General features: G+C 53.5%; 2 protein-coding genes across 4 annotated transcripts; both read left to right on the forward strand.

Moving 5' to 3' along the window:
* Window positions 1-678: 678 nt before the first annotated feature.
* CCHCR1 (coiled-coil alpha-helical rod protein 1) lies at window positions 679-13795 on the forward strand (the record flags this gene model as incomplete). 3 transcript variants are annotated; one of them, XM_079713212.1, is made up of 18 exons in its annotated part: window positions 679-912; window positions 1184-1250; window positions 1329-1542; window positions 3514-3817; window positions 6254-6417; window positions 6534-6669; window positions 6865-6975; window positions 7189-7338; window positions 7770-7880; window positions 8100-8206; window positions 11057-11169; window positions 11335-11380; window positions 11540-11676; window positions 11805-11993; window positions 12091-12192; window positions 13026-13177; window positions 13275-13446; window positions 13664-13795. In XM_079713212.1, 18 exons carry the CDS (start codon window positions 679-681, stop codon window positions 13771-13773), a joined length of 2619 nt encoding a protein of 872 aa, XP_079569338.1. In that variant the 3' UTR covers window positions 13774-13795. The 3 variants fall into 3 exon arrangements, with proteins under 3 accessions (XP_079569338.1, XP_079569339.1, XP_079569340.1); XM_079713213.1 differs by having other exon boundaries at window positions 679-885; window positions 1437-1542; XM_079713214.1 differs by lacking the exons at window positions 679-912; window positions 1184-1250 and having other exon boundaries at window positions 1376-1542; window positions 8109-8206.
* Window positions 13796-15852: 2057 nt separating this feature from the next.
* Window positions 15853-16901, forward strand: PSORS1C2 (psoriasis susceptibility 1 candidate 2; the record flags this gene model as incomplete). Its single annotated transcript, XM_079713265.1, is given in 4 exon segments — window positions 15853-15894; window positions 15896-15905; window positions 16547-16621; window positions 16624-16901. Coding segments are annotated over 4 exon segments (405 nt in total).
* Between the last annotated feature and the right edge of the window lie 805 nt (window positions 16902-17706).

Below are 17706 nucleotides of genomic sequence, written 5' to 3' on the forward strand. Positions count from 1 at the left end.
CTCTTCTCCTCCTTCCGGGGTGGTAGCCTTGTAGGCTTTAGAGCGTCCCGCCAACCTGCCCGCTTTGCGCAGGCGCTGTCAGGGGCCGAGGCCGCGCCCGGGAGCTAGGTGTAGGGGGTGTGGCCAAAGGGCTGAGGGGGTCTCTCGCGCCGGGTAAGGGGCATTCGGGAAGAGTCGGTTGGGGGCGGGAAGGGGCTGAGAGGGGCTACGGGGGTGGGTTCAGGGATCCATAGGGTGGAGGGGTGCAAGGGCAGGGTAAAGGAACAAATGAGGTGGTCCGAACAGCCTGAGAGCTCAGCGTCCAGCAGGGCGAAGACTCATATCTGGGGGAGAGGAGGGAGGGAGAGCAGGCTATTGGGAGATGAGAGAGTGAGGGGCCAGAATAATTTCTTCAGGATAAAAGCAAATTAGGATGTAGGGAGGGATAGGAATCCCAGATTGGGGGAAAAATAGATGAATTCGGGTGGCAGGGTGGGGAGATCTTAAAGACCCCTCTCTCTGCTCTAGGACTCTGGAGAGGTGCGTGGGCGACAGGGATGGAAGCTGAGGAGGCAATAGAGAGAAACAGAGGAAGATTGCTGGAAGGGTTTGGATGTGACGTCAGGAAGCTGGCTTTTCTGCCAAGGGGTCTAGGCTGTGTGGATTCCCCGGGGGTCCTGGGTAGGCGTCCTGCCCTACATGTGGCCACATTCATCAGGGGCCAGGCATTGGGCCAGCGCTTTGATAGGGAAGGACCCAGGAGTCATGGCTCGGTGGTGTCTGGATGGGCTTCCCCAAGGCCTTGGTGAGCCATGGAGAGAACTCTGGAGATTGGGCTCACAGGCTCTGACCTGCATACCTCCTTTCTCACCTCCATCCAGGAAAGGCAGAGACTTAAGGAGGAGGGTTAAGGCACTGCCCAGAATTCTAAAAGTATGAGTAAAACCAGAGCCTCTCTCAGCCTGTCTCAGTAAATTCTCTCCATCTCATGGCTGTTGCCACAGTTCTATCAGGAACCAGATTGAGACAAGCAAGTGATCTTCGGGTATTTCCTACTTCTTTTGGGAAGTAGGATAAGAGGAGCTAAGAGTCAGATGGACCTGGCTGTTATTTAAGGATTATGACTTTGTTATTGTAGGGGCTCTCTCTTTGGAAGGTGGCCTGAAAATTGAATTGGAGTGTCCTTGTTTCTCCTATTGTCCAGGGGAGCATAGATGGCTGGACACAGACTCTAGAGACTTCAAATAATGTGGAAATGTTTCGACCATCAGGTCAGTGGGACCTGGCAAGGGGGCTGGTGATTATGTCTCCCTGGGAAACTGACCATCTTTGTCCTTATGATTCTTCAGGTTCCACTGGGCTGATTCCCCCATCCCACTTCCAAGTTCGGCCCCTTCCAACTCTGCCAAGAATGGCTTCCACGTGGGTCTCAGACATTCCCCTGGTTCAGCCCCCAGCCCATCAAGATGTCTTAGAGAGGCGGCCAGATAACCAGAGACCTCAAGTGACCATGTGGGAACAGGAAGTTCCTGGCAAAGGGCAGGAGCCAGGGTGGAGAGGCAGGTACAGATCTAATGTTGCTGTTTGCTTGGGCTTGCTTGCCAGTGGCCCTTCTTCCCTGAAATAGATTCCTTACCCTATTTCAGCCCTTAGTTCCATGATTTATTCATTTTTATATAAGCAGTTGTTGCTTACAATGCATAAATAATAGCAGTGTGCTAGATGCTAGGGACAAGGATAACAAAAATGAATAAGGGAGATCCTGATATCAAGGAATTTTATTTTATTTTTGATAATTTTTTTTTAATGAATTTATCTGTTTATTTTATTTTTGGCTGCGTTGGCCTTTGTTGCTGCACACAGGCTTTCTCCAGTTGCAGTGAGCGGGGGCTACTTTTCGTTGCAGTGTGTGGGCTTCTCATTGCAGTGGCTTCTCTTGTTGCGGAGCACGGGCTGTAGGTGCGCGGGCTCAGTAGTTGTGGCTCGTGGGCTCTAGAACACAGGCTCAGTAGTTGTGGCACACGGGCTTAGTTGCTCCGCGGCATGTGGGATCTTCCTGGAGCAGGGCTCGAACCTGTGTCCCCTGCCTTAGCAGGCGGATTCTTAACCACTGTGCCACTAGGGAAGCCCCTATCAAAGAATTTTAAATCCTAAAGGAAGAGATAGGTTGACCCACAGCTGATTGTATTAAGCGTAGTATAAGGCTGAAGAAGTATGGGCTGGGAGTACAGACCGTGTGCTGTGGTAGTATAGGTTCATTCTGACGGAGCTGACCATGCCATCTGTCAATTTGTTGTCTGTGAAAATTCTTATTCTTGTTTCATGTGTGTCTTTTCCCAAATGTACTGGAACATCATCCTGCCATTTTGTTCTTGAGTGGATTGCAGGTGAGTCTACCTTGGACCTCATCAAAGGGAAAGGAGCATAATGATGAAAGCGGAGCATTGGAGTGAGTGTCAGGAGACAGAGACTCTTTGTGACTAATTTGGCTACCAGCTAGGGGTCCTTCGGCCAGTCACCTCATTTCTCTAGGCTACAGATCTCTGCCACTTAAAAAAGGTGCTGGGGGGCTTCCCTGCTGGTGCAGTGGTTGAGAGTCTGCCTGCCGATGCAGGGGACATGGGTTCGTGCCCCGGTCCGGGAAGATCCCACATGCCGCGGAGCGGCTGGGCCCGTGAGCCATGGTCGCTGAGCCTGCGCGTCCGGAGCCTGTGCTCCGCAACGGGAGAGGCCACAACAGTGAGAGGCCCGCGTACCGCGAAAAAAAAAAAAAAAAAAAAAAAAGGTGCTGGGGAATTCCCTGGCGGTCCAGTGGTTAGGACTGTGCTTTCACTGCCAAGGGCACAGTTTCAGTCCCTGGTCAGGGCGCCAAGATCCTGCAAGCTGCATGGTGCGGCCAAAAAAAAAAAAAAAAAAAAGTTCTGTGGTTCTGGGCCTCAGTGAGGGAGCTGTGTCAAGAGCCATGTTATAAGCTGGTTTCAACTTTATGTGACGCCAGTAGACTGTGCTCTGCAGCGGTTGGGACTATGTAATTCATTGAGGTACTGCACTCTCAGACTTCTCATGTGGTGTACCTGACACTCAATAAATGATTTTAACTAGTGCCTGGCCTCACCATATTGATACTCGTTGCCATGACCTCTCTTTCCACCTCCATCAAACTTTTCCTTGCCCTTAAATCAGAATTCAGAAATCTCTGAGTGTCCTTCCAGTTTCTCCAGTTTAGAACGTGTGGCCTAATGATGTGCACATCTGATGTTTAACACATCCGCCTGTATATTGTCCTCAAGAGAGGTCATGTTCCATGAACTCAGCTAGCCTTTAGGTCCTGTGGGCCCAGATATGCTTAGTAGGGCTGTTGTCAATGATGATGGTGATGGGAATGCAGAGATCCCCATGGCCCAGCTTCATCCCCTGCCATCTCCCCCTATGGGAGCAGAGGGATCCTCTCCTCCTTCTCCTGTCTCCATTTATGCCTTGGCCACCCTCCCAGCACCAGAGGCAGGTCTCACCTGTGCTAACCTGTCTTTGAAGGTCCGTGGAGCTGGCGGGGTCGCAGGCCCTGAGCCAGCAGGCTGAGCTGATCTCTCGGCAGCTGCGAGAGCTGCGGCGGCTTGAGGAGGAGGTCCGGGTGCTGCGGGAGACCTCGCTGCAGCAGAAGATGAGGCTGGAGGCCCAGGCCGTGGAGCTGGAGGCACTGGCACGGGCAGAGAAGGCTGGCCGCGCTGAGGCCGAGGGCCTGCGTGCTGCCCTGGCTGGGGCCGAGGTTGTCCGGAAGAACCTGGAAGAAGGGAGCCAGCGGGAGCTGGAGGACATTCAGAGGCTGCACCAAGAGCAGGTGAATGTGGGCCTGGTAAGGGTTCAGCTGCACAGTGGTGAGCTGGGCAGGAGCTCCCCAGCAAGGAGCAGGCATTGCAGAAAAGGGTGATGAGATGTTTGCTGAAGGTGAAAGAAACAGGCGACCTGGAAAGAGGGAGAACTTGGATGTGTTGGTCTTATTCAGATTGCCCTTTTCCGCCAGGACTCAGGAGACTTCCCACCATTTGAAGCCCTTCTTCCTCTTCCAGTAGGAAGTAGTTTGTCTTTCTACTTTACTCCAGGTACCCAGTTCATCTGGGAACACTGGGAGGGAGAGTGAGGAAGGTGGGAGTGGGGTCCTAAGATGGACTGGGAAGGGACGATTATGCAGTCAGCAAGCATTTATCCGTGCTTACTCTTTGCCATCCCTGAGACAAGAGCCGGGATACTGGGGTGAGCAAATCAGCCAACTCTCTGCCTTTGTGGGTGGAGCTGACAGCCTAGTGGGGGATGCACACATTCAATGCTTAATTTAATTCTAATTAATTAAATGCAATTGGGAAAAGAGCCATGAAGGAGAAGGACAAAGGAGCCCTGACTGGTCTGGGGGTTTGGGAAGGCCACCCTAACCAGTCGACGTGTTAGGAAATGAAACCATAAAGATATTGGAAGAAAATATGGGTGAATTCCTTTATAACCTGGGAATGGGGAAACCTTTCTACCTGTGAATCAACATCCAGAGCCATTAAAGAAAAGATTGATATATTGACTTTATAATACCAAACTTAGAAATGACAAAATAAAAGTAAAATTAAAGGGTAAGTGATAAACTATAGAAGAATATTTCCAGGTCATATCACAAGAAAAAGCTAATATCCCTACTATATAACGTGTGCCTAGAAATCAAGAAGAGAAAGACAGCAGTCCAGGCAGAAAATGGACAGAGGAGATTGTTCAAAGAAAAATATAAAGAGCCTTTAGATTCATGAGAGATGCTTAATGATAAGAAGCTGACATTTGTGTTAAATAGGAGTTGGCGGTGCCGCAGTGGTTGGGAGTCCATCTGCCAGTGCAGGGGACATGGGTTCGAACCCTGGTCTGGGAGGATCCCACATGCTGCAGAACAGCTGGGGCCGTGCGCCACAGCTACTGAGCCTGCGCTCTGGAGCCTGCGAGCTACAACTGCTGAGGCCCACGTGCCTAGAGCCCATGCTCTGCAGTGGGAGGGGCCACCACAATGAGAGACCCGTGCGCGGTGGCGAGGAGTGGCCCCCGCTGGCCGCAGCTGGAGGGGGCCTGCGCATGGCAACAAAGACCCAATGCAGCTATAAATAAATAAACTAATTAATTAAAAAAATAGGAATTAGCTGGTGGGCAGGCATGTGGGGAGGTGATGGGGGCTGGTGTGACACTTGGCTGCATGTAGATGTGAACGGGAGGAGGCCAGAGGGGCCTGAGTGCAGGCGACGAGAGGGGCTCTGGGTGTTGGGGTGGAGTGTGAGGCCTTGGGCCTGTTCAACTTTATACTTTACCTTAAGAGCAATGGGTAACCGCTGAAAGGTTTTAACAAGGAAATTACATGATCAGATTTATATTTCATGTGTAAAAGGACGAGTTTTGTGATTCGTGTCCAAAAAGCTCACAGTGACTATGGTATAGAGATAGGGCTAGAGGCGGGCAGACCGGAAGTGAGGGCAGCCACTTCCCCTCCTTCACCGGCCGAACCATGACTCCTTCAGCATATCTGACACCCTTAACTACTGTTGGTGGTGCTGTGAGAAAAGGACAAGCTCCCTGCCTTCCTAGGGCTTCCTTCTGGATGGGGGGAAGCAGACAGTAAGCACGTGCAGAAGCAGGATCATTTCATAATGATAAGAAGTGCAGGAAGGGCACGAACAGGTGATAGGACAGCGCAGGTGCTGGGTAGGGAGTAGCGGTCCGGGGAGGCCTTCCCCACGAGGCGGCATCACTGAGATCTGAGGAGCTGGGGGAAGCCAAGCCTCCAGGTAGACTCTGAGGTGGGAAAGAGCAGACCTGTTGGGGGGACAGTGGGAGAGCACTGTGGCTGGAGCAGAGCGGGCAGTGGGAGAAACAGGACAGAGGACAGAGCTCAGAGAAGCTGAGGCCAAGGCACGACAGGTTTCACAGGCCCAGGGAAGAAGCTGCTCTGAACGCTGTGGTAAGCCATTGGAGGCTTCTAAGACCGGTCAGGAGATGGTTGCCATTGTCCAGGCCAGAGATGACGGTGGGTTACCTCAGGTTGGTGGCACTGGATATGGAGAGAAGTAACAATGTTTCGGCAGGAGACCTGACAGGAACTGCTGGTGGATTGGAGGGTGATGGGGAGTGAAGCACCAAGGGTGGTCTCCGTTTTGCTGTGCACAGTTGGGTGATTTCTTGGGTGCTTGTCCAGCGGATTTGGAAAGCCCAGGTGTGGGCGAGCTGGCCCCTGCTGAGCCCTCCCTTCTCTCCACAGCTCTCCTCCCTGACACAGGCTCACCAGGAGGCTCTTTCCAGTTTGACTAGCAAAGCTGGGGGCCTGGAGAAGTCTCTGAGTAGTCTGGAAACCAGGAGGTCAGGAGAAGCCGAAGAGCTGGCTGCGGCCCAGAGGGAGGCCGAGCTGCTGCGGAAGCAGCTGAGGTGAGTGGGCGGGTGGGCGACTGAAGGGCAGGTGGTCTGGCATTCGGTGGGTTGGTGGGTGGGCTGGGTCTCCAGGATGCCCCCCGATGGCTACCCTGCTCCCACCCCAACCCTAGGAAGACCCAAGAGGATTTGGAGGCTCAGGTGACCTTGGTTGAGAACCTAAGGAGGTACGTGGGGGAGCAGGTCCCTCCTGAGGTCCACAGTCAGATGTGGGAATCAGAGCGACAGGAGCTTCTAGAAACCGTGCAGGTGAGAGAGTGCTGGGCATGGGGCGGGACATGAGGGCTCAGGTCCTGGTCGAGGGGGCCCTGGAGAAGAGCACAGTCCCCGGGAGAGAAGGCGGTGCTGTCAAGGGGCACACAGACTGGCCGCCGCCCGAGGGCCGCTGGGAGACCCTGCAAGAGGTAGCTGTCCTCTCTCTCTCTCCCCCGACCCCGCCCGAAGCACCTGCAGGAGGACCGGGCCGGCCTGCACACCACCGCGGAGCTGCTGCAGGTGCGCGTGCAGAGCCTCACGCACATCCTCTGCATGCAGGAGGAGCAGCTGGCCCGGAGGGTAGGCCCCTGGCCCAGGCCCCTCACCCCCGGGTGCCCCCTGTGCGTGGGAGGAGTTGATGTGCCGCTCCTAGAACCTGCCCGTGTCTTTCTTCCCCTGAACACCTCTTCTTGCTCTGGCTCCTGACGCCTGGGCAGGACAGAAGAAATAAAACCCACCTCCTTCCTCTGCTGCCCCAGGAGCCCACACTCTCCCCACCTCCTCCACCCTCAGGTTCAGCCTTCAGACTGCCTGGAGCCCGAGTTCACCAAGAAGTGCCAGTCCCTACTGAAGCGCTGGCGGGAGAAGGTGTTTGCCCTTATGGTGCAGCTGAAGGCCCAGGAGCTGGAGCACAGAGAAAGCGTGGAGCAGCTGAAGGGACAGGTCGCCTGGCTCTCCCCCAGCTCCCTGCTCCTTACAGGAGGGGTGGCATTTATTCACCACATACTTGGGTGGTTCCCACATGCTGGCAGCACAGCCCTGAGCAAAGGCTGACAAGGACCTGCTCTCATGAGCCTTACGTTCTGTGAGGTGGGCCGGCCTCCCCCAGAAGGTGACAGTGTCCAAGGATGGGTGGGTGGCATGGGCAGAGGCTGGCCACGGGTCCTGGTGGGTCGGTCACAGGGTAGTTCCTTAAGGTGTGGGCATGGGGAACACGCCTCTGGAAGGAAACCTGGACCCAGACTCCATTCTTAGGAACCCGGGCTTACTGTCTCCATGTGTGGCCTTCTTTCAGAGACCCCTGCACCTGCCCTTTCCTTCCCAGCGCCTCCCCTACAGCTTTGGCTCTAGACCGGCCTCCTCTCCTCCCCCAGGTGGCAGAGCTCCAGGAAGGAGTCAAAACCCAGTGCCAGGAGCAGGCCATCCTGCAGCGCTCCCTGCAGGACAAAGCTGCAGAGGTGGAGGTAGAGCGGATGGGTGCCAAGGTCAGTGTCTGAGACGGGCAGAGGCTGAGGGAGGGCAGGGAAACCCCAGGGAGGGGGACACTTTTGGTTTGTATTGGCTGTACCACGTGGCATGTGGGATCTTAGTTCCCCGAACCAGGGATCAAACCCGTGCCCCCTGCAGTGGAAGCGAGCAGTCTTAACCACTGGACTGCCAGGGAAGTCCTGAGGGGACCATTTTCTTTACCGTATCCTTCCTAGGCCCTGCAGACGGAGCTGAGCCGCATTCAGGAGGCCCGGCGCCGGGAGCAGCAGCAGACAGCCACAGCGGAAGAGCAGCTGAAGCTTGTGGCCGATGCTGTCAGCAGGTATCTGGGATGCAGCGTGGGTGGAGTAGCATTTCTGCTTCGACAGCTTCCTGGGCATCTTGGAGTTTAAGAGCCTCAGGCAAGAGGGGCTAGAAAGCTGGCCGTGTGGAAGGATGCAGGGCTGGAGGTATGTAGCCCTGTAAAATCTTTGTGTTTGTTTTTTCCTGGGGCAATCCCCCTCCACATTCACAGCAGGGTCACTTGTTATGACTCCCACCCACTGCCTGTTTGGCTGGAGATGAGGTATTACAAACTTCCTCTTGCAGTTAGTAACGGCTTGAGTTAAATAGAGCACCTAGGAGGGTCTCCACCTTCAGAACTGTTCGAGGATGGGGAATGTGGACACTTGATCTTTCTTCCTTCCCTCCCTTCTCTCTTTCTCTCTTTCTCTCTTTCTTTCTCTCTCTCTCTCCCTCCCTCTCTCTCTCTCTCTTTCTTTCAAATTTTGCATGCATGCCCTGTTGAGTTGAAAAAAATTTAATCTATTTTTTTTAAAGCTGAACACCCACAGGTATACCTCTTTTTATTGTACTTTGCTTTATTAACTTCACAGATGCTGCTACAAATCGAAGGTTTGTGGCAACTCTGTGTCGAGCAAGTCTACTGGTGCCATTTTTTTTCCAACAGCATTGTTTTAAAATTAATGCTATTTTTAAATGTTTAGTTGTTTTTTCAGACGTAATGCTATTGTACACTTAATGGACTACAGTATAGCATAAACATAACTTTTATATGCACTGGGAACCCAGAAAATTCGTGTGACTCGCTTTACTGCAGTTCCCCCCCCCCTTATTTATTTATTTATTTGTTTATTTTTTTAAACATCTTTATTGGAGTATAATTGCTTTACAATGGTGTGTTAGTTTCTGCTATATAACACAGTGAATCAGCTATACATATACATATATCCCCATATCTCTTCCCTCTTGCGTCTCCCTCCTACCCTCCCTATCCCACCCCTCTAGGTGGTCACAAAGCACCGAGCTGATCTCCCTGTGCTTTGCAGCTGCTTCCCACTAGCTATCTATTTTACGTTTGTTAGTATATGTAAGTCCATGCCACTCTCTCACTTCGTCCCAGCTTACCCTTTCCCCTCCCTGCCAGTTTCCTTTTTAATCAATTGCAAGCCTGTCTCTCATACCAACTTCCTAGGTGTTTCCTTCACAGCTATTGTTAGATAACCTTTAGAAAGACCTCTAAGGAGAAGCACAGGTTTCTTTGCACAGGTAACAACCCCTCCTCGGCTTTGGACATGGGGACACGGAGGCGGTCTGAGGAGAGCTCTCAGCACAGTGCCTGGCTTATTGTCTGCATTCTGTAAATGTTCACTTTTCCCATGAGGCTCTTCTAGATGGATCACATAACAGTTTCGGCTTAGAAAAATTGTGATGCAGGGTGGGTCCTTGCCTACCATCCCTTTCTGTTGGATTTTTACCTTGAGGACTAATTTAACCAAAAAAATTTTTTTTGAGAAAAATTTCAAGCGTGCGTGGCATTAGAGAGACTAGTTATGATGAACTACTGCCCAGATTCAATCCATTGCATGTACCTCCTACCTCCAGGAAGACAGAAAGATACACTGTGGACAGGGTTTTACTTTGATACCAGGACATTACTGAAATGGTCCTTGCTAATGATTTATTGCCAAAAAGTCCACGTGGCCTAAAACAACCCAAGCTCGGATTGTTGCCAGGTTTGTTAGTCTCTTGGTGGCTTGGAGGTCCTGTCAGGAAAAGGCTTTCATAAGAGCCACAGTAGGTGTTGGAAGCACCCGCTCAAACAATTTTCAGATAAAAGTGATCTCTGCTGTACTGCTAGGGATACAGCCTTCAGCCTTTGTCGTGCGCTTATTTTCTCCCTGGGTGCTGCATAGCCCCTCCTCCCAGGGGACCCGTTTAGACTTCTCAACTTCCATGAGCCACGTTGATCCTGCTTTGGGCACAGCCAGCTGATAAAGCATGTGGACCCGGCCTTTGTTGGTATCAGGGACTTGTTAGAGAGGATAACTTTGATCTCTGATACATAATAGTGATCAAAAAGCAGATCGTGAGAAATAAGCTTAGCACATTGCCTGAAAAGATGTACAATCATTTAATGCCTTCTTGGGGCAAACTGATGGAAGCTATGGGCTTTGTTCCATAGAAGAATGCACATAAGTTCATACACCCGAAAAGTGGCGTATGGCGACAGGAGACTCCCCAAACCTGGAGACGCACCTGGAGGCCTGAGATGCAAAAGTCTAAATCAGCTAGAGATAAGCCTGCTTTAGGGCACTTGTTTTAGCCCCCCCATAGAATCAATGTTACTGAACCCTTTACTTTGTGATGGCATCTGAGTCCAGATAAGGTGCGACCCCATGAGCCTGATTATTGTTTTTACTGTAGGATTGTTTTGAAAGACACTGATTGCAAGGACGCAAATGAGAAGCTTATGTAGATTTTGGGACCAGGAATAGTTGCGCCTTTTTTTTTTTTTTTTTTTTTTTGGGTCTGGACCGCACAGCATGTGGGATCTTAGTTCCCCGACCAGGGATCAAACCCACACCCCCTGCAGTGGAAGTATGGAGACTTAACCACTGGACCTCCAGGGAAGTCCCTAGCTGTGCTTTTCTTATGAGCAACTGCATCATTTTTATTTGACAATCACTAAGGGGCTTAAGCTCTCAGTTTTCTTTCACGACTGGCAGGGCACAGCGTTGGGGCCCCTACTCTTGGCTTCAGCTTCTCTTGCCCTTGCTCTGATTTCCCCTTCCCTGCTTTCCCCACGTACATAGCAATACAGGATAGAGGGGATCAAGTCCTTTTGGAAATAAGATGGGGTTGAAGGGTCATGACTTTGTGTCTTCTCCAGCTTTCAGACCTGGCTCCAGAGTGCCGTGGCGGAGGTGAAGCAGGCCGCAGCCCGGCTGCCTGGCCTCAGCAGCCGAGTCAGCTATGCCGTCCGCAAGGTCCACACCATTCAGGGTGGGTATGGCAACTGCCAGATGCGTCCTGCCTCTCCCGTTGCCCCACCAGCTCCCTCATCCTACACCCACCCTCCTGCCTCCTCCTCACCAGTCCGGGCATCTCCCGTTTTCCCTCTTCTCCACAAGCTCACCTCTCTGTTGCTCTCTGCCTTTTCTTCCCCAGGCCTGATGGCTCGAAAACTGGCCCTTGCTCAGCTGCGCCAGGAGAGGTGAAGTTTGGGCCACTTTGAGGTGGATCAGGGGCAGGAGTGGGGCTTTAAGGTGTTGGTTGCTGGGACCCAAAAAAGCGAAGATGGAGGAAGGATGGGGGCTTAGGGGTCAGGCAGCTGGGTGATTCCCCCCATCTCTGTTTCCCTTCCCTGTCTCAGCTGCCCCCGCCCCCCACCGGCCACGGATATGAGCCTGGAGTTGGAGCAGCTGCGGGAGGAACGGAACCGTCTGGACGCAGAACTGCAGCTGAGCGCCCACATCATCCAGCAGGAGGTGGGCCGGGCCCGGGAGCAAGGTACACCTGGTCCTCAAGTCCCCGAGCTTGAGCCGGGGCCAGAGTCTGAGTCTGGGGGATGAAGAGGAAGAGGGAAGAGCTGGGGTCTAGGGTATGGAGAAGCCTGAGTGGGCACCACATCTTCCCAGGGGAGGCGGAGCGGCAGAAGCTGAGCGAAGTGGCCCAGCGGCTGGAACAGGAGCTGCAGTGCACCCAGGAGTCCCTGGCCAGTTTGGGGCTGCAGCTGGAGGCGGCTCGCCAGGGCCAGCAGGAGAGCACGGCGGAGGCTGCCAGTCTCCGGCAGGAGCTGACCCAGCAGCAGGAGGTCTACGGGCAAGGTGTGCAGGAGGGGACGCGGGCAGACCCATGGTGGGGGCGGGGGTGGGAACCATGAACCGAGGCTCCCCTGACACCCCACGTACACCTCCACCCCAGCGCTGCAGGAGAAGGTGGCCGAAGTGGAGACTCGACTGCGGGAGCAGCTCTCAGAATCAGAAAGGAGACTGAACGAGGCTCGCAGGGAACACACCAAGGCCGGTGAGATTGGCTGGGGTGGACGTGGGTTTTCAGGAAGAAGAAAGTGTTGAGGCATGAGGTTATTTTTAAAACTTTATTTTTAAAGCTTTTTTGAAGTGTGCGAGTCATGAAGTTATCAAGGAAGATGAGTTCTCAGGTGGTAAACACCCCTATATAGCCAGCACCCAGATCAAGCAACAGCACTTGACCAGCCCTGGATCCCCTGCAGCCCCTCCCAGTCACCCCCCTCCGCAAAGGCAGTCTGACATCTCATACCAACGATTACCCCCAACTTTTTATTGGGAAAAATTTCAAACACCTAGCCAAGTTACAAGAATCCTGTAATGGATGCTCATATACCTTCTCTGGTTAGAGGCAGCAGTTAATAACCTTTGGTCACATTTCCTATCTGTCTGTATATATACACATATTGATATATAAACATTTTGGGGGGAATTATTGAAAGTAGGTTGCACATATCCTGACTGTTCAGCTGCATCTCCCACAAATAGGATATTTTCCTATGTAACCTCAATACCATTGTCACACTTTAAGAAAATGAACATGAACTGCACAAAATCTGATATCCAGTCCCTATTCAGATTTCCCCTGCAGGACTCTGGGAAGCTTCAGTGATGGGGGAGGTACTTTGGGTTCGCAGATTCATAGGATCCTAGAGCGTCAGACTCCCCTCTGTACGGAAGACTGAAAGCCACAACGTGTCAGTGGCTCACCTGAGTCACAGAGATGGGGACCCAGTGTTCCTGCCCATCCTTCCAGGCTTGTTTTCACGGTGCCTCATGGCCTCTAGGCTGCCCAACACCCGTCCCCTCTGTGGCCTGGCTTTCCCGTAGTGGTCTCCCTGCGCCAGATCCAGCGCAAAGCCACCCGGGAAAAGGAGCGGAACCAGGAGCTGCGACGCCTGCAGGATGAGGCCCGAAAGGAGGAGGGACAGCGGCTGACCCAGCGCCTGAAGGAGCTGGAGAGAGACAAGAACCTCATGCTGGTAGGAGGCGGAGATGGGGCTCTTGCAGGGAGCAGAGCTGTGGAAAGGGGAGGGGACTCTGCCCGGGCTTGGTGGCATTTAACCCTCTCCTTCCCAGGCCACCTTGCAGCAAGAGGGTCTCCTCTCCCGTTACAAGCAGCAGCGACTGTTGGCAGTTCTTCCTTCCCCATCGAATAAGGGGTTACCTGTGGAGTCCAGCCCAAGGCCCTCAGAGTCTTCAGCGCCTGCACCTCCGGCAGCAGCCCTATGCACCAAGGAGTCCATCAAAGGTAAGGGACAGATGGCGGGTGACTTCAGGCATCTCTCCTCCAGGCACACTGCAATGCATGAGCCTTGTTCTCTGTGACCCCCTGGAGGCCCACAGCCTCTCTTATTCACGCCCGCCTTGGACCAGGAGCCTTCTCCCTTGTAACCCTCACATCCTGCGGTGTGACTGTGACAGCCTTCTCTTGTCCACCTCCTGTCCCTTGGGGTCTTCTTTCCCAGGATCCCTTTCTGTCCTGCTCGATGACTTGCAGGGCCTGAGTGAGGCCATTTCCAAAGAGGAAGCTATTTGCGAAGGAGACAGCCAGACCTCTTCTTCTGTCTGCCTCTGAGCAGCTGCGAGGACCGGAGGGGTGAGGATGGAGGGAGGAGTGGGTTGGGGAGGGCGTCCAGCCCAGCTCCCTTCCCGTCCAGCTGCTCTCGGGGACAGCCACCAAGATGTTGTGAATTCTCCCATAGCTCAATAAAGATGACTACAGTAGGAGCCGTTGTTTGGACAGTTCTCTCTGGGAATATAAGGAAATTTTCTCCCTGCAGCCTCTCTTGTCCAGGAAATGTGAGGAGTGGTCCCCCACACAGCTCTTTCTCTAGATGATTCCTTTTTCGAAACCCCTTTCCTAGGCTGCCCAGGAAGTTTTTGGAGACGCTCCAGGTTTCTTTTTATTCTCAACTTTTGTTTTAAAACTACCTCTGGAAGGTGATCAGTGCCAGGAATGAAGCAGATAAAATATTAACATGTTGGACAGGAATCGCAGATCCAGGCAGCATCCTGCCCCGGGGGCCACTGTGGTGGGCTTGACGGGTGGGTCCCTGCTCCCGTGGCACTTACAGTCCAGTGGGAGAGACAGACGATGGGCAAGGACTTACATGAACAAATGAGCGTTTCAAACAATAATAAGTGCTATGAATATGAAGAGAAAAAAGAAATGACAGTGATGTGGTAGCAACTGGCTATGTGGGGAGGGGCGGCATTAGATGGGGGGACAGGCAAGGCCTCTCTCAGGAGGGATGTGGTGCTGAGGCCGGAGCGAGGTGAGGCGCAGGCTGCGCAGCCCCCTGGGAGGAGCACGAGGGCGGCCACAGGCTGGGCAGGCGTGGAGGCTGGAGGGAGCCCGAGGGAGGAGGATGCAGGGAGAGGCCAGGCCTGGTGGAGCTTGGAGTTTACTCTAAATCAGTAGAAAGTCCTTAGAGTACTTTTAAAACTGGGGACAGCCACACGATTTGACTTACATTTTTAAGAGATCTGTTAGCTGGCTGTGGAGGATGGGTTTGGGGTGTGGCAGCGGGATGAGGAGAGAGAGGAATGAAGTCCTCAGAAGTGAGCCACGAGGGACAGTGGTGTCCCTTACTGCGGGGGAGCAGACCCGGTGGGGGACAACCCGGGGAGGAAGTGAGTTCTGTTTTGGACACGTTACTTCTGAGAGGCTCATGAGATGTCCAGGCAGAGGAGTCCTTGCTAAGGAAAAGTTCTAGGGGGATCTCTGAACGACTCAGACCAGACAGACTGACAACTGAAGGAGGAGGGGAGAGAAGGGGTGGGCACAGAGTTCACACCAGGGACACAGAGAGGGGCTCGAGGGGCAGCGAGGAGGATTCCAGAGGGAGGAGAAGGAGGCTGAGAGGCCAGCGGGAGCTGAGGCCACTTCTTCCCGAGCCTCTGGGTGTGACTGATGGAACCAGCCCTGGGGTGGGGAGAAGGAATCAGGATGTCCTCGTGCTTTCTCCTTGACCTGCAGTCACCCCAGGTGGCTCCTGGATGAAATTCTCAGATGTCACTGCGTGGGAGGCCCCCTTCACGCCTGGAGAAGGCATATGCTGGGAAGTGGAAGTTCCAGGAAGGGCTGAGCCCCCAGGAGAGGGTTCACACTGGGATGGGTGGGGGAGGCTCGGCGTACTAGCTGAGACCGTTCTAGCTGTGTCCCAGCTGTTCAAGGGAGCACTCCCTGTCCTCCCCCCAATTGCCCACCCCCTGTCCGGCATCCTGCCTCCCAGCCCCTGTAATTACACTGCTTCCCCACGCGTGGTTTGATCCTATTCCTTGGCTTCCAATGACCTTGAGGGATTAGAGGTAGAAGTCCCTGTTATTAGGGGTTGCTGCAGGGTGTGTATGAAGGAGGACATGAAAACAATGGTGGGGAGACCAAGGTCTGGGTCATCGATAAAGCCTGGGTGGCTGGGTCCTGAGCTGGGGGTCTAAAATGAGGGACACCACCATCAGAGGTTACACATTAGCCATGGCCTTCCAAATGGGTTTGACCAGTTAGGTTCGGATGTGATTCCTTGTGTGACTGGGCCGGTCCCTCCCCAGAGGTTGGCCTCCTCTTCCCCCTCCTCCCCTATAAAGCCTCTTGGGGTTCCCAAGCACCCAGACTCAGCCGACCCCTGACTTTGGGGGCCAGGAGACAGGCAAGATGCTCAACTGGAAGCCACTGGGGATCCTGGTCCTTTGCCTGTTTTGCTGGAGGTGAGCTGGGAATAGAGGCCCGGAGTGTGATGTGGGGTGATGGGGGACGGTAACGATGAGGCAAGGGTGAGATGGATGCATAGGGGTAGGGAGATCCTGGGAATTCACACAAGGGGGAGAGTTAAGGGGGTGGAGGTGATGCGGGAAGGGGCATGTCAGCGCAGAATAAATGTTTTGCTGGTTTGGGTGTAGCTCCATGTGGCCATTTAGATCAGCATTCAGGTGTGGGGCGAGTATTCCTCAGAGCTGAGGTCCGTGTTAAGGGGGTGGGGGTCATCGTAGAGATGGGGTCTGGGTGCCACGGGGGGCCAGGGTGTAGACAGCTTTGCTTTGGGACTGCAGACACATATAGCGGCCCTACCAGTGTGGTGTCCCAGCCAGGGCTGGATGGAGCTTACGTGGGTGGAGCAAGGGATCCTGTCCCTTTAAAGTTGGTCCAGTCAGTAGTTCAGGACAGCGGTGCACGTCATTTTAAGATCACTTTAGTCTTTTGTGGATGTGTGAGAGTTGCTTTTGAGTTTTGTTCGTGGGATCAGCTCAGGCTGTGGTCCATCGCAGAGAGGTGATGCTCCCTGGGCCCGTAGCTGCGGGGAGAGGGGGAATCCTCACAACCTCTTATCTTTCTCCTTCCTCCTCTACAGGCATCTCAGGCAGCGGAGACCACCCATCTCCCTCATCCACAGAGCCCTCAGAGGAGGAGGGCCCCCTGACATTGCCTCAGGGCCCCCAATCCCTGGTGACCCCTGGCCATGGGTACCCCCTCTCTTTGAGGACCTTCCACCTCCAGGCCCCAGTCGTCCCTGGAGAGACCTGCCTGAATCTGGAGTCTGGCCCCCTGTACCCCCTAGAACTGGTCCCCCTCAACCTCCCCGGCCTGATGACCCCTGGCCAGCCGGACCCCAGCCTCCAGAAAACCCCTGGCCACCTGCTTCTAAGGTGGGCCACGGATCTCAGGAGGAGCCAGATCTTGACCCACCCCAGGAGGAGTACAGATAATGGATCCCCCAGAGGCATCCTGGGCCCCTGCCCTCAAGCCCATCTCTACCCTTCTGATTTCCCTTGAATCTCCCCAATGTAGCCTAACTCCTTAATTCCTTTCCTCATTCCTTCAGTTTTATTCTGAACCCGGAAGGTGTTGTTCTCAATATTTTCTGTCCCCTCTTGAGATCGGTATTTAGCCCCCGCCTCCCCCTTCTTTTTCCTCTGACAGCCAAAGTGAACACCCCTACCTCACCTCCAGTCCTCTCCCCTCCCACCGCCTCTTCCCCACCCCTGGGACTCTCCGGGCAGGGCTGGCAGCACTGTGTTCTCTGCTGCCACCTGGTGGCCACCAGCTGGGAACTACCAGGAGACCATGGTGCTTCCATGAAATGGAAAAACAAAACCATGTTTTCTAATTTTGACTCTAGGCTGCGTCTTTGCCAATGAGCAGGACTTTGAACATTCAGATGCCCTCATAACAGCCATGGACCTACAGAGATCTGGAAGTCATCTGAGTTCCTATCTTGCCCATATGCATAGGGATGTGGAACTCAGCCAGTGGAGGGTTGGAAATGCAACTATCAGAGTTACAAGGACATTCAGACCCACATTTCTCCCATTCTGGGATCCCTATTTTGGAGAATGAGAAACCAAGTTAAGTGTCTCTTTAATAGCTTATGGTTTGCATACCTCTGGCTGAACATGAAAACTCTCCCAGGGGGATGTGGGCAGGACTAGGTTTTAAGGGGATCAATTTCCAGAAGCATATGTGTCCCTTCCTAAAATGAATCTGCCTGAAAACTGTGTTCTCCTTTTCCAC

The sequence above is a fragment of the Hyperoodon ampullatus genome, assembly GCF_949752795.1.
Source record: "Hyperoodon ampullatus genome assembly, chromosome: 10".
NCBI classification, from domain to species: domain Eukaryota; kingdom Metazoa; phylum Chordata; class Mammalia; order Artiodactyla; family Ziphiidae; genus Hyperoodon; species Hyperoodon ampullatus.